The sequence below is a fragment of the Pieris brassicae genome, chromosome 5 (genome assembly GCF_905147105.1).
Source record: "Pieris brassicae chromosome 5, ilPieBrab1.1, whole genome shotgun sequence".
NCBI classification, from domain to species: domain Eukaryota; kingdom Metazoa; phylum Arthropoda; class Insecta; order Lepidoptera; family Pieridae; genus Pieris; species Pieris brassicae.
This window is the reverse complement of record NC_059669.1, coordinates 16052470-16069708: the sequence shown is the minus strand read 5'-3', so window position 1 is coordinate 16069708 and position 17239 is coordinate 16052470. Positions and strand designations below refer to the sequence as shown.

General features: G+C 33.1%; 1 protein-coding gene across 4 annotated transcripts in view; it reads right to left on the bottom strand.

Moving 5' to 3' along the window:
• Positions 1 to 17239, bottom strand: part of LOC123710075 — a 52565-nt gene that overhangs the window by 16119 nt on the left and 19207 nt on the right. For 2 of the 4 annotated variants that reach the window (XM_045661765.1, XM_045661764.1), the window contains 8 exons: positions 7255 to 8531; positions 6976 to 7183; positions 6431 to 6474; positions 5814 to 5904; positions 5061 to 5742; positions 4269 to 4949; positions 3988 to 4183; positions 189 to 3429 (listed from right to left, as the gene is read on the bottom strand). In XM_045661765.1, coding sequence (XP_045517721.1) covers positions 215 to 3429; positions 3988 to 4183; positions 4269 to 4949; positions 5061 to 5742; positions 5814 to 5904; positions 6431 to 6474; positions 6976 to 7183; positions 7255 to 8497 — 6360 coding nt within the window. In that variant the 5' untranslated portion in view covers positions 8498 to 8531 and the 3' untranslated portion in view covers positions 189 to 214. The remainder of the gene's footprint in view (positions 1 to 188; positions 3430 to 3987; positions 4184 to 4268; positions 4950 to 5060; positions 5743 to 5813; positions 5905 to 6430; positions 6475 to 6975; positions 7184 to 7254; positions 8532 to 17239) is intronic. The other 2 variants (XM_045661763.1, XM_045661766.1) reach the window with 2 other exon arrangements.

Here is a 17239-nt window from a genome sequence, read left to right as displayed (position 1 = left end):
ACGAATAGCTTTAGTATAGTTTCAACATGATAAAGTATGTATCATGTATTTACAAGTTCAGTGCTATATACAGTGTTAACATCAAAACATGCTTGCGTACATATGTACACCTATCTTCTTTAATAATATACATAAAAATGCCAAAAGTGACTTTGCTTTGCGTTTAAATGAATATAAGTTTAACTTACATCGATACTAACTGGACCACAGAAACTTAGTGGATACTTCCCTTGCTTGCATTTTCAATTCTGTTCTCCATACATGCAGCTTCGTTTACGTTAACACCCATAACCGCACCCCGCACTCGCCTTGAACCATCTTTCATTAATCCACTCGACATCAAATCCCACTGCCTTAAGGTTTCTCTATCTATTTCAAATTGTTTTCTATTGCTTTTCGAGTGTTTCTCTTTAGTGTTACATATGTCATTTGACGATATTTCAATTGTATCGATTGACAATTGTTCATAGACACCTTCATCATCAATTATGTTGTCTGAGGCTATGTTAACATCATTTGCAAGACTAACGTAAACATCATTCTCATCAGGATTAGCATGGCCCACTTTTGTATCCTTTCTTAAAATCTGTGCTTGTATATCGCAATTTACGTAAGTAACGTTTCTTCTTACCTTATTATTTGACATAATTTTCTTAACGCGCTTAATGCTATTAAAATCGGGTGTATTATTTGAACTTACAGACTCAGGCAAAGCATCTAAATCATCCATTGAACGAGCATGTCTATGAGAGACTCTTCTTAAATTATCTCTCCACAGTTGATCTTCATCCCAATGTTTTTCTCCAATAAAAATATTCTCATATGTAGTCGCTTCAGTTTCAGCGTCATAATATACAGTATTTGATGAGTTTTCACTGCAGTGTGACGACATACTTCCAGTAGAGACCCTAGCTTTTAACAAATTTCGTTGTTGTAATTCTGCATGGTCGGATACTGTCTTTTCTTCTGAGGAAAACATTGAATTACTTGTATTTCTTTTACAGCCTAGACTACCCAATAAACCAATCGATTCTGGTATTTTAGAGCGTTTGCCACTCGACGATTCATATAAATTTTTAATATCTATTTCTGGATCTTTTTCCGTTGCACTTAGAAATTCAACGGATACACTTCTAGCTGCCGCTAGTTCAAAAGAATTATCGGATACAAAAATATTGTTACTATGGATCGGGTTATGTATATGTGTTATGTCATTCCGTTTATGCAAGAGACCTTTCCGTCGTTGATTATTTAATTTTCTGTGTATGTTAGTATTTTTCATAAAATGAGAACTTGGTAAAATATCGATATGCTCTTGTGAAGAAAGATCCGAATAGTAGTAGGGGGCACTGTGCTCGGCAGAACTTTCTCTACTATGAAAACCAGTGGTTGTTGATGAAGCGTTATACTTTTCTTTAATATTAATCTTCTTGATTTCCTTTATTATATCTGTATTTTTATTCAAATTTTTTCTAAGCAACGTTTCTCCTTTTGAATACTTAGTGTAAAATGATATAGGAGAATGAGAAACACCGAGTGAGCTACAAGAGCTCTGTGAACCAATGTATCCCGATGTGTGATCCGCAATATTTTTGTACTGTGTGTCTATACGCTTCGATTCTAAGGCCTGACTGTTTGATCTATCACGAATAATATTGCTTTTACAACTAACAGGGGTGCTAGATGAACGTGTGTGAGAACATACAGTATTCAAATGTTCACTTTTGGTGGAAGTTTGTGTTTTATTCATTTTAGTTTCTTCTGGATTACAAGAGGTATCTCTTTCGTTTGACGTTCTGTTAAGTTGTTTCAAATCGCTGCGTTCAATTTGACTTAACAAATAAGTTTCTGAAATAAACTGGTTCTTTCGTAATAAACTGGCATCGGCGCAGTTATTTGAATTACGTAAATCATATATCGAGTCACCGTCAGCTAAGCTTGTAAGTTCTGAAGATACATTTGATGGAGTAATTTCAAATTTACTACTTACATCTGAATCTAATGACAATCTCGATGAATCTCTATCAACAATACAACTTCTGAACGAATCAGAGTCAATACAATCTGAAGAATTGTGTTTCAAATCGAATAAAGATCTATTTAATAGGTTGACCGTTTCTTTTTCATCAAATAATTTACTCCTATCGTTTGTTAAGCTCGCTCTATTGTGTCGAATTTTTTCACCCCTAGTAAGAGTATCGTGAATTGAAGTTCGGCTACCGTATATCATTAACGAGGTCGCTTTTCTTTTCATTTTATTCATATTTTGTTTTTCGTTCGTTAACATTTTTAAAATAGAATTATCTTGAGATATATCGGATTTATCTAATTTGTCTAAAATATATCTGGACAAGGCTTCATCATTTAATTCTTCGCATGGTGGAGATGAACTTGGAATGGGTGGAGGTGGCAAGATATCACTACCAGAACTATCCTGCCTATCCAATATCATAGAACTACCACTGAGATAATACGAAGCAGGACGGAATGTATCTGAAATACTTAACCTACTAAAAGGTGCATCTATTGATAGGTCTTTAGAGCATTCATCATCAGCGTCAGAACCTTCCGCCTTTTCTTTATTTTTCTCAGTTTTTGACACTCTCCTTAATGTTGGATCTTTGGTGTCTGCAAAATTTGAGGCTGTATCTGAGTGGCAATCTTTTAAATTCGTATTTTCTATTTCTTGATCAGCTGCGGTAAGATTATTCAATTCCATATACACTGGTTCAACCATTTTGCCATTGTTTACACAAACAATTTCATAAGTCTGCATATCGTCCTCCTCCCCTCCCAAATTCATTTCAACATATGGATTATCTTCATAAGTTATTGGCATAGATTGATCGAAAACGCTTAAATTTTCTAAAATCATTTTATGTGCTGGTTCTATGGGCAATAATTTTCTAGGGCTCATCGGTAAGTAATGATCTTCATTTAATGGTAGAATCGGCGGGGTTTCTGATGCATTACTTACAAGTTCGTTATTATCTTGCTTAGATGTTTCAGTATCCGATTCCAGAAGTACTTCATCTAAATCATTATCTGTATATTCTATCTGAGCTTCTGATTCTGATTCACTTTCATGAGTTTCATATCCATCACAAATAACTGCTGATGTCTGCACAGTCTCTTCAGGCTTATCAATAAGCTGAGGAATATGATCTTCGTAAATGTTTTCTTCCTGTGCGTTACTTTTAAAAGTGTCGGCCATGGATTCTTCTACATTAATATTTTCGTATGCGTTTTGGAGACCGCTATTGTTTTTACTAACACTTGCTATTTCGAATTTTGGATCAGGCAATAGGACAGAACAAGGCTCGTGAGGGGATTTTGGTTTTGTTATTGAGGGACTCTCTATTCCCTGTATGTAAGACCTTCCTGCCTGCATAGCACTTGAGTTTTGCTGATCAGTCCCAGGTGTTTCCTCTGAGGTGCAAAAGCGAAACCAAATTTTAATTTCTTACTTTGCAAATAATATATTAATACTGCTTTTGATAATGCTTGATTGTTAGTAATTATTGCACCTTTTCCAATTAAAGTTATGTAAATACGATCTACGGCTTCCATATATAATCTACAGTAATTATATAGGTTTACTGACCCAACACCATTAAAATGCGATTGTTAGTGACATATCCCAGCAGGCAGGAAGGTACCGTTCCGCAAAGCGAAGTCATCAAAGGCTGCTTGTTTATAGTTGAATACAATAAAATATAATAATTATAAACAAGTAATGTAATGGCATTTTTATATTTATAAAGTAAATGAAGTACATGTAAAAATAAATTTAACTATATATTATTAGTTCTACTTAAAATAGCCGAGGACTTTAATGACTAGTTCATATTTTACTACAAAATAAATACACTGAACACGAATTATCATGCGTACGACCACACTAAACTTAATTTTTACATGCTTTAAAAATTGGTTTAGAGATACATGCTCTTTGTTTAATTAATTGATTAAAGCTATAGCACTAACCTTCGTCATCAGATGAGTAGCTGTTATATGAATTATTTGAGTATGTTTTAGGTTTGTACTGATCTGATCTTAATGATTGTCGACTCTGATTTAGAGACCTTGCTAAGGAAATAGTTGCAGGAGTGCTTTTTCTAGTCAAAGGAGACTGCAACATTCTTTGTTTCCATTCCAATAAGCGTTTCATTGATTCCTCGCGCTGCAACAAACAGCAATAAGTTGACACATTGTACAAAGCAATTAATATAGAGCTAGAAGTTAAATAAAATAAAAACCATTAATACCTGCTGAACTTTCTTTTCACCATCACGTTCTGTAGAAGGTAATCGTGCACTCGCAGATCTTATAAAACCATCAGAATTAGGCTCCAGTTTACTTGCTTCTTTCAGGTAACTTCCATTAGATCCATCGCTCATTACACTCCCACTTCGGTTCAAGTAATCCTTTTGTTGTTCTAAATCTTTCTCTTTTAGCATCCAATTAGAGTTTAATCCTTCTAGATCACTGTATTTTGAGGTGTAGCTGATATTATCGCGTTGTTTTGCGCCAAATTCCATTTCGTAATTGTTGTTTGGTGTATGAGCGTAGGGGGACTGCAATTGTTTTTCAGCTAAACCACTTGCATATTTTGCGAGAGGTATCTGTATATTACGAGGCGCAAGACCTTGTTGCTGCAAATATTGAGCTGACTGTCTCATTTTTTCTGCGTAGCTTTCTTCGGAGTAATATGTTTCAGAGCTGGGGTCGTAATATGAGTTTATGTCAAGACTAGACTTAGGCCGTTGTGGATTTTTATGAACATCTAAATTGTTTTTTGCTGGCATTGCCTTATTCAATGATTCGTTTCTAGCTTCGTACTCTAGAAAATCTGCGCTATGTGGCCTGGGCATGGGAGGTTGTATGCCACTTGCTTGCATTTTCTTTCTTCGAAGAACTGATGGCCCGCTAAACACTTTCTCTTGAGTCTGAAAAGTCATACACAAGTTATACCGAATCTTTTCAAAAGCTATAAGGTGCAGAAATCAATCACTAAATTAGTAGTAGTAGTATTACGGTAAATTGCAATTGAAACCTACCTGATTAGGCTTTTGTTGCTGCTTTTGACTGGACAAACTGATATTGTCACGATGTAGTGATAAATTAGGTGACTTCGCAGGATTTTCACTTGAATATGCGGAGTATACATCTTCATAATCACCGAGTTTGTTCTTGTAACTCGACATCGTCGTGGAGCGCCCGTATGCATCGGGCGTTCGCCTCTCCATAATTCGATCATTTACACTATTCGTTGGTACCGGCTTTAGATCCTTTAATTCACCATACACATCTCTGGCATATACATTAGGATCATTACGAGTTTTCGATTCTGGATAATTGTCTCCATAACTTTTTATGGATTTTTGATCAGTGTTTTGTGTTTCAAGAGGTGGAATACGAGTTTCCTGGCCTGAATAGTTTTGTAAGAAGGGATTATTTTGTGATTGGTACATGTTTTCATCGGGAAGACGATTTGTTTCAAAAGGGGGCGATTGTGGATATTTATATAGTTCTTGAGGTCTTTCGTGATTCGATCCAGAAACATTGTGTAAATCGTTGGATCTTTTTGTTTGATAGAGAGGTTGTTGGGGAGGGGACTGTGGAGTTCTGGCGTAAGCTTCTTGATTCACTTTACTTCCATATTGATCTTGATATTGCTTCGGAGTGCTTTGATTATATTGAGACTCTGGTTTGATCAAAAGATCGTAATTTGGGTCGTATCTGAAATAGTAATAGGTCATTGAGTACGTAACTATAACTTTGGTTCACTACAACAACGCATATATACTGACATGTCAGAGCCTGGTGAATTGTATCCATCATTTGACCGCCGTGGCTTGGGAGGTGCATTTGCGTATGTGGGTCCAGGAATATCGTCATCCTGAAAATATTTTTAAAATACCTTTGTGAACCCAACTACCAATAAACTAATACATACGATGTTTGATTTTTAAATTAGGTAGATGTATGATTCCTTGTTACAAAGAAACAACAGTATAAATCTATATATTATATACTTCAAACCCTTCTTTATATATTTTTAATATAATGTTGATCCCACGACTTTATTTTATCGCATTTTATTGAACAAACTGCTTTACGTTTTGTCACCATCATTAAAATACGACTCTTAACGACAGAAGACATAAAAACCTTTTACTTAATTTAATATAAATAAACTATTTATAAACTTTGTAAACATATAATCAATTCTTTTAAGATATCCATTAAATTTGAAAGTACATATGTCTATCTATAATTACTTAAAAGAAGAAAAACTTGAGCGGTTAGTATTGACACCGATAAACATTTACAGTTATGCCCATAAACCGGTGACTGTCCTTGGTTACGCTCTAGCGCATTGATTGAGGACTTGCATCGATTCACATTATACACACGATAATACGCACCTCTGGTTTTGCAGTTCGCTCAATTTGTTTCCGTTGGTGTTCGCTGAAAAAAAACGAGTTTAATAAATTCCTAAGTGACGTGTAACGAATACCGCAATTAAACTAATGTATACTTCTTTTTGTCTTTATTTTCTGGGGCTCAAGTGCACAGGCGCTAATTAAAGATTAAGGTTGGCGCCTGGTAGATAGTACCTGTGACACCGGAGCTGTTGCTTTCCTCGCTCAAGGAATAAGTATCGCAGTACAGCGAAAAAATGCGAGCGTTAAAGGGTTCACACTTTTTAAATTTGTATAGTATGTATTAATACATTTCCAATTATTATTATTACTATATTATATGTTACTAATAGTATAGTACATACCGATTATTTGTGTGTTGGAAATAAATATTTGAAAAATTGTTTCTATTTATACTTATCTGGTTTTTACGTAAACCAATACTTCAGGTGTTGCTTAGAGCGCACTATGTTCAAAATGCAATAACAGTAACAACATTGTTGCAAGTAATACCTTTGTGATTATAGGACAAGGCAAAAATATATACCTGTAGTTTTGCATAAGTGCAGCCATAGTTAGTCCCTTAACCCATTTCATCATAGATTCTTGATCCATCGCTGCTAATACGTACGTCCGCATATTTGCGTGTTCTAATTTAAATGCGTACTTCCTCATTACCTTATCTTCACTAGTACAAGCGGATACCTTATATGATGGTAAAAGAACGGACCCCAACAGTTTTTCTTCGTCTTGACCTATAAAGATTTAAGTAGAAATATTTTGTTTAACATTATTTAGATTTAATTAGTAATATAAAAATACTTACTTTTATAGTAGAATAAACAATATTCAGATAGCACGAACCACCTCTTCCGCCACACTTTTAGGCCATCGGATCCCTGTTTATAAAGCATTCCTGATAAAGTAACAGGGGCAGAGGGAATTCTTTGCGCTGTTGGTGACCGTAAAGCTTGGCCACTGCTACTCCTGCGACTTTCTGTTGATGGGGACTTTACGCTAGGCGAACTGGATTCACTGGACTTCATCGGAGACATCGTACCTGAGTTCTTTTTTAGTTGGTTATTAAAATCGGTTGGTGGGGATCTGTGCTTTGTCTTCTCCTCCTCTGGTGGACTTCTATACCGTTCAATCTCTTTAAATCCTTCTTGGTTATGTTGCCACTGCGCTTCTTGGAACTGTTTATTTTGTCCCTCTATCTCCCTATATTCATTATTTTTAGCATACTTGTCTACATCTTTTTGAATGTCTCCTGTATTGTAGTCTTTGAAATCATTTCTACTACCGTACCTATCCAAATCTCTATAGGAACTGTCAGAGTAAATGCTGTTTTGTAAGTTAGGTGGAGGCTGTACTCCGTGTATTTGTTGCAATAGGAGTTGTCTTTCAGCGAATTTTTGTTGTTGATGCATTTGTGCCTGATTCTGATAGTGGAGTTGTTGTTGCATTTTTAGCTGTTGGATTTCATTGTACTGTCTCCTCAAAAGCTCTGTATTACTTTGAGGTCCTATTCTATTCGAATATGGCAAATAAGGTTTTGAACCATATTGATTCATATTATGTCTATACATAGGTTGATGATTTTGATATATTTGGTTATTGTCTTTCGGTGGGTTACGTTTCATATAGTCTTGATAAACTTCGGCGTTGTACCCCTTCGGGATGTTATGTACAATATCGTGATTGACATTATGATCTGTATGAATAATTTGTTCTGTTCTTTCAGTGGTTGGAGATTGCTGTTGCTGATAGTTGCAGTTGTCATTTGCGCCATAATGTCTTGCGTATTCGTGATTATGACTGGTTCCATATATTTCATGTCTGTTTTCTAAAAGAGGTGATCTCGCGGTCATGGTTGCATGATATTGATTCTGTATGAGTTGCTGTTGATGTATAACGCCATTAGGCTGATTTTGTATAGGTGGGTTGGATGTTACATGATTTGACATTTGCTGCTGGGTATATATTTGGCCAGGATGAACATGGTGGGCCATTATGTTTTGTTGAGTCAGCGGTTGCTGAGTAGGTGGTATAGTTTTCTTGGCGTCCATTTGAAACTGCGTCTCTTGGAGAGGAGGATCAATCCTGAAACAATTAAAGTAAAATCTTCAGCAGTGCATCTTTTACTGCTAAAATATAGAAATAACTAAATCTCCATTATTTCCTAATGGCAGGAAGTGTTGTTACCAACAGTCTGTCACTCAACACCTATATCCGATAATGACATATGCGGAAACGTCTCACGACGTCTTCATTTAGTGCAAGTTATTAGTAACATCATTAGAGAATATTGCGACGTGTGCATTATGCACAGACATAATAAGGCTTCTTTCTATTTTAATAGACTTATATTCTTAGGTAGACTGTATAAGCAATATATTTTATAGTGTCCGCCATATTAATGACATATTTGTTACTTAATTAGTCTTAAGGTCACAGTATAATTATGTTTGCGTATAAAAATTAGTAAACACTATTCCTTCTTTACTTCATAATTTGTTTAGTCTGGCTCATAAATAGTATAATGTAGCGGTCTACTTGGAGAGATGCCAAAGCAACTCTCACATTTAGATCGCGACACCATACCTGATTAATCCCAATGTCAATCGAGGCAATGACCTGTTTTAGATCCTATTTCTTAATATATTAATCTAACAATAGAGGTTACTTTGAAACCTGTACGGAATCAAGATCAATAGATGAAAGTTTTAAGACATTAAATTGCACTCTTGCTTAATGCATTTTACAATAATCGCATGCGTTCATCGCATTGTATTTTAAGAGTAGCCTTCACATTTAACAGCCTAGTTCTATTTAAAGAAACATTGTTCCACAGATCCAATCAGTGTATTGTAGAATTGTTGCCTAAATCAAAATATCATTGGTAAATGCAAATGCAATGTCTTGCATGTCACTAATAAAGTTTCAAATGTTTGTGTACAAAATAACTAAGTATTCTGTTAAAAGATGTACTTAAGAACTAAAGGTATATCTATTGAAATAGAAATATATAAGCTCATAATATTTACAATTACCTTTAAAGGCATAATAAAAAAAATAAACACAAGGCTTATATGAAATTTATGTATATAAATTGAGAATTAGATGTTAATGATATTTTTTAACAATTCACAATTTTTTTACTTAATGAATCCCTTATTAATAAGAAACAATCAGTCTAGTTACACCGTTTTAACTAAAGCTCGACTCTCTCTTTTCATAACAGTATTTGTCGTCGTCGTCAAATACAATTTGACAGAAATAAACAAGAGGACTAAAGTTAAAAGAACTTAAAAAGTCTTGTCTTAGACAAATTTCAAATTAAAATATTTTAATATTATGTATGGTTAATATAATGACTATAAATACAATTCTTACACAACAGTGGCATTAATTAACCATAGAGATCCATGAAATGTAATTTTTAAAGTAAGCAATATGCTTAACGAATTCAATGGAAATCAAAACTTTGTAAATTCCTATACAACAAAAAGCATGTTTGCAAGCCTATCAATACGACAATGATTCATTATGAAAACGCTAACACCACGTGCCGCGGGAAATAATTCTACTGTACTACATGTTGTACATTGTTAATAAACGATCAATTAATAGGGTGAATCAATTACATTTTAAATTATAACCTCTTAATGTATACTAAAAATATAATTCGTTGGGGGGTTTATAAACATATCTCCCTTAAAATTAATAGATATTACTAATCTAATGTTACAATTGAAAATAAATATATAAAGACAGATGAACGGCTGGACCGATTTCGCTAATTCTTTTTTTGTTGTGTTTGTTATTGTCAGAAGAAGGTTCTTATGAAAGAAAAAAAATAAGAAAATTGCGCGGAAAATTAGAAAATGTAAGAATAATTTGGTTACGATACCAAATTTACTACAATTTAAACTTTTTTCATGTAACCTTATGGCGTCTGACATAACATTGACAGAATGCGTGCTACATATATAGTCAAAGAGCATGCAAAAGAAAACCAATAAATGATTTATATATGCACCAGATAAACAAACAAAGAATGTTGTATATCATAAAACATTAGAATAATATATACTTTGTTTCTGAAATATTTATTAGGTTCGAAATCAATATTCATAGTTATGCCAGGATAACGTCTTTTGAGTCCATCGATATATATATAAATGACAAAAAATAAGTGTTTATAATATTGCCCTGCAATATCTTTAGAGCGCAAGTTTGGAGTAAAAAAATAGACAATTACTTTTTACTATACCGAAAAAAATTAGCATATATAGCAGTTAAGGTTGCAAATGCATTTATTTTTGTGTCGTTTGTGTTAAATACAGACGAGGTGTTAAATTCGCAAGTCTTTTGTATTTTACGAACCTGTATAGGTTATAACGGTAAATCGTAGTATTTCTAAGAAGGCCATCCTTGCCATACTAGTAATGTAAAAACTCAGGTACTATGTAGGCATGTAGCCAGTATTTGCTTACGGCGTATATCAAGTGTCCTTATAAAAACGCATTACTATTTCATTTGTATAAGCTGTCAAACGCGTTCAGTAACTGGTTTTTGAGGCTTGGGAATCGATAGATGAAGTGGGTCCCAACTAAACAGTTTTTATATGTGCATATTAATGTTAAACCGCAATTTCATAGGATCTTCCTGGATTAGCTTTAAAGGGATCAACCAAAAGCGTACTTGTTACGAGCTTCATTCCAAGTAATCACGAGAAATGCATACATATTGAACGGCAATTAATTATGACAATTGCTGTGTTTTCTTGAAGTTTCTCAAATGTTTTAAGGCATTTTGTATATATTGTGTATTCTTACTGACTATATTTTTAGCATAATTTTTTTGGTACATATATTTTAAGTTAGCTGTTAAGAGTATGAAATAAATAAAACTACAACATTTTACACAGGTCTAATTGTAGGCTTTCTTGTTTTAGACGTATGTTTTAAAAATTTTATGGGAGGCTTTGTTTGCTGTGGCGATTTTGAAAGCATTTAGGTGAAATTAGTGTGGTATTTTTGCCTTTGTAAGATATGTGGAGGTCGAATATCGGGCGGTCATGCCTCTCATGCCGCGATCAGCCAGGTTCCCGCGCATTCTTACTTCGAGGTTAACAACCTGCGCATACGCTGTCGTCCTTGCGCTGTGCTCCTTTCTACAGTACTTATAAGAATTTCCCAAACGGGATACGTAACTAAAGTTTCCCACTTGCTACACATGTTAACTCCCTACTAAAAAATTAAAGGAACGCGGTATTCGATACTTGAAATTGACTGATATAGTACGTAGTAAGTTGCCATATATTGTGAAATTTATCATAAACAAAATTACCGAAAAACTGAACATATTATTTTTTTTAATTTTCTAAAACACGGTTATATTAATATACAATGTTATCAAATTGAGTAATGGATTTTCAGGTAGTACCTTCAATGATGTAAAATTAAAAAAAAACACACTATAGTATCGTTGAAAACTAAAATATTCACGAAGTAAGACTGAGCTTCATTAATAGAGAATACTAGATCGATACAAATTATTTTTAACAAATCTATTAATTTTAAGTTTTATTTTTAATGTGTTTTATCATAAAAGTATACTTATATTTAATATTATATTTTTAAGCGTTATACTGTAAAAATAACGATGGCAGAATTTAATTGAATATGTGAAAAAAACATTTGGGTCAAATCATATTGAACATAGATAAAAAACTTGGAACATTAAGAAATATTTAGAATTGAGAGCAATGACACTTAGCGTATCCGGTTACTTTGATTTGAACAAATTGTTATTGAAATTAATTTAATCATTAATGTTGCCAGAGGGTAGTGTTAGGATACCCGGCATACAAAGAGATAGCTGATGCCACGTCGAATTAGACAAAAGAATCTGTAAATAACATTCCAGACACGAATTTTATTGTATATACTATTGAGGGACAGTGGGAGCCTTTATCCATAATCCCGACCAAATTAATTTGAACGGTGCCCCGCCATTTTATAACTTATATAGTAGTTCATACGATTATCTACATTTCACACAATTATTAATAAATACTATTTAGCTAATTAAGCAGAAAAAATATTATCTCGATAACGGAGTATAAAAATACAAAGTGTTCATCTGATTTTTTTACTAGAACTAAGTTTATTTAAAATTAGAACAACACACGCACGGAATAATTGAAAAAATCCAAACTTAATCCAATTTCACCAAGGTAATCACAACTTAATTAAACTTAAAAGAAACCATAGTTTCTCTCTGGCCGATATTGCGAGACGAATTGTCTATAATAATGTTGTCTATAGAAAAACAATACCTTTCACCCTTTCAATCGAATCGCACTGAAATTAGCAAATTTAAATATTTTGCATTAGAACAAGTACATATATTGTATTTTTTACACCAGCTCTACAGTACATATACCTACAATATAAAAGAATAGAGCACAATGTGTAATTTTTGTAAAAATTTGGCGGAATAGCGCAAATTCCATGCAATAGATGGCGTTAATATTGCAACATTTCAATTAAACTCTAATTATAAAATCAAATAGCTATATCTATTAACTTTATGTGACAGTTTCTGCCTGACCATAATTGCTGTGAAGTATTCGAGTTAGATGTAGAATTATTTAAACAACTAAGATAACTGATTGATAGGATCAAATATCAGTACAGTGACAGCTGAAGTTTACCGTGACGTGAATTTATTGGTTATTTAATGAAAACAAAAACAATTGATTGTAAAAAAAAATTCTATGCGTTAATTGCGGTATTTGCTTTTGCGGTAATTCCTAAAACTATTGCTATTGTCAACTAGAGTTCATTAAAACATTTTATATATTGTTTAGTGTAACTTAGTGTTAAAAAATATTAAAGCGAAGGTTACCGTTGTGTTCCCAATTAAAAAAAAGGTGGAGAAATTTCTCCATGTACTGTCTGTACATAATCATTAGACCATGGCACTTGACAAAATGCAACGTTTTGTGGGTTTTTATATCCGTTACCAATCGTGAGAGAGAGGAAAAATTTGCCGCGTTTTTATTTTTATTGTAGTATTAGTCAAAAGTATCAGTTAGTTTATTTTATCTTCCTTAAAAAACGACCTATATTAGGGGTCTTGAGAAAAAAAATGAAATGTTCGCAAATAGCAAAAAAATTAAGTAAACCATGTTGTTTGTTATACGCGCATAATCTGGTCACTGAATGTTTTTCAGACCTGATAATAAGGAAATAGTGCCAGGAGGCCGTAAAATATTTAAAAAATACTAACGTTTACACGAAACCAAATAAACTAAAACAGGAATTAAAACCACTTCAAAGCTACCTCAGTTCTAGTATTATGGCAACTGTTTTAAATAAAATTTTATTTCCTTTGACCGTACTCGGCTGAACTTTTTATATCTTAAGTGAATAATATATTTACGTATTCCGTATGAAAATGGTGATTTCACCAGTACATTATAAAACATAAACACTAGTATACGGTGACGTTACATTATTCATATAAATGTAATCTTTGACTTTGGAGCACGTGAATCTTATATACGGGTGTATCGCTTATACTCGTGTATCGCATATCGCTTGTGTAAAAAAACCTAAAGTAAGTAATAAATAGAAAATTAATGGATTATGAAATAGAAAAAAAAACTTAAACCGTAATCCCGTAATGACTGATGATTCATCCGAACATCGGAGTAACTGTAACAGCGGACAAGAAAATACACATTTTTTTTTAAATCCGTCTCGCGTAAATAATAATAGCAAAAAATTACTACGACAATACAATAATTAAAACCTAAGTGGGAATTTAAATTGAAACTATAGCATTAACTAATCACAGTCACACGAAAAACGGCATCGTTTCGTGTTTCATTTTATTCGCACCCCTTGAGCCGTAAGCATTGCTAACATACACATTATTACCAATTTCATATTGATTTTGTCTTTAATGCTGTATTTAGATACAGCATTAAAGCCAACCAAACTGTTTTAAAGTGCGTATATTTTTTGTTACGAAAGGCTAGAGTCGTTTCGTAGACAATTTCAGTGTTTTTAAATAAGGAAAATAAAGTCTTAACTTACACTGTACCGTGAAGATAAGTAAAATTTGCATTAAATGGAAGTAGACTCATTAAAATGTATAGTCTGATACCGAGCACCTGGTATGCAAATGTGCATGGATACACTGATTAAAAGTGAACAATAGCTTTCATTACCGAAGCCTACATCCCACGTATTAATTTCAGTAATATCTGAAATATAATGAGTATGGGATTATTTATGAATTTTGTATAATTATATGAAGTTTGGACAAATAAATTGGGACGAAAAATTTATTATTTATCTCTAATTGGACACCGAAAGGATTTAACATAATTTTTAAGAATTAAAATACATAAAAAGTATTCCTTTTCAGATATGTAAAGCTGATTTGTAATTTACATGTTACATATATTATATACTATGAGTAATAATTTTTTATAGTCACTATAAAATATTCAATCTTGAGCAATGCGTAGGTTTATGCATATTTGCATATGACATCATCTGTATTATTTATAAAGATTTCTAAGTCTCAATAATATTATCGATAGCCGATTGCTGTACTAATGTTTTTTTTAATCATCAAGGCTTATGTAATTATGTTTTGTTGACTATGCAACGGTTTAAACTCCTAGTCTGAACACCTAAGAATTCACAGACAGACGCATGCGCCACTGAAAATAACCCTGGAAACGGCTTATGTAACTGTATAATTATTTTTTATTTATTAAGACTTTGTTACATTAATAGTACATTTACAGTCACATAACATACGGAAACAACAGGAGGCCTTATGGCTAACAAGCGATCTCTTCTAGACAACCCTTGTATCACCCTAGTAACTACATGACTTTAAAAAATAGACTTAAATTAAAGTTATTTTTTATATTTTCCATTGATATTCTATTATATAAAGTGTTCAGTAATAATATGATATGCCAGAATTATGATTAAACACGTAATTTAGACGTGTTCGCTATACATTACATTGTGTTCAGGTTTGCGTTACAAATATGAATTGAAATTTAATTGACAATTAAATGCAATGATGATCACAATAGTAGCGATAAGAAGTAGTTATCATTTTCGTGAAAAGTTTTCTTTACAATGCGATATTATGTATGAACCACCTGCCTGACCGTGAGCCAGGTATTTTGCGATATATCACTATACATTTAACAAGATTTAAATTTGACATTTAATAATCAAGCCGCGTACATATGTAAAAGACAAAAAAAAATTCAAGATTTTAGTTAAGTAACTAATAATTTATGAAATTGCGAGAGTTGAACCCGTAGTTTATTTAAATCGTGAAACAATGATCCCTTTTGAATATTCGGTTAATGTTATCTAATTTGTGTCGATTGCATAATTCAAACAATAACTGTTATTGCGACTTAAATGTTTTATAAGATACCTAATCTCACACATGTATGATTGTTCTTTGTATACTAAATAGTTTACACACGCACGGTAATTATCGACTCTTCAAGACGTTGCTTTTTGGATTTTTTTGTACAAATCTCAAACTGGTGCTTTTATATGTGCTTATATTCACCAAAGTTCCGACCTTAACTGCATTTCACCGCTCTAAGCTAAATTTGTCATTAACTTATTTTGTAGAAAATTTCGATGACAAGTAGCACCGTTTCTTAGATTTACATGTAACGATTCTGAGTACGGCTGTAGCTTTTAAAAGATAAAACAGCTAATGTAAATGTCTAACGTTTTCTTTATCATATATTACCAACTGTATATAGCGATAATATTTGACATGATTTGGATATATTTGTCTGCAAAGATCGAAGCTAATGAAATAATTTATTAGGCCGGAAAGTAGTTTCAGAAAGCTCGATGCGGGCGGAAGATATTTATGTTCATCTATTTTAATTCCTATAAATTATACGTTTCACTATTAAATTTACTTATTTTGTCTAGGTATTATTTCTACTAGTCCGAACACTTCGTACGCTAACACATTATTATAATGAATTTTACACTAATTTCACTATGAAGTCCGTGAAGAGTAGACGAAGAAATGTGTATCTAAATACACATTTACAAAGACGAATGAATATATATGTGAGAAATTAAACTAGATTACATTCTCCGACCTCCGTAGATAAATCCGCACGATAAGCTAAGCGGTGAACCGATTGTCCACGAGCATGCCACGAATCGGCTTTCTGTGTATCAGAGCCTCGATCATAATTTCACGACACGCGTGCTCCACTGAAACTAATTGTCAACGTATACCTCGCACCGACGCCACTGAGTGAACATTACTACTTGGCCTAAGTAATTACTACAAATATAAATCTAGATGAAAGTTACTACAGATATTTTACATTTGTATCGTTTTCATATTGTAAAATAAAAAAACAATGGTTGTTTTATGTTTAGGCTACAGATTTATGTTTCTGTTTCGTGATATTTGTGTTTGCTAATAGGCAAGTATGTGATCAGTCTGTGCCTGACACACGCTATCGACTTTTAGGTTCTAAGGCATCCTGGTTTCCTCACAATGTTTTCCTTAACGGTATTAGCGAGTGATAAATGCAATACAATAAATATGTGCACAGCCTGATTTCGACGTAATTTGAAATAAGTAGTGTCGCATGATGAAGCTACTAAGCCAAAACTGGTCATATTGTGCAATACAATGTGAATAAATTAAAATAAAGAGAGCAATTTCAGAAGTTTATTTTTACTTGTGACACATGCCAAAAACCTTGA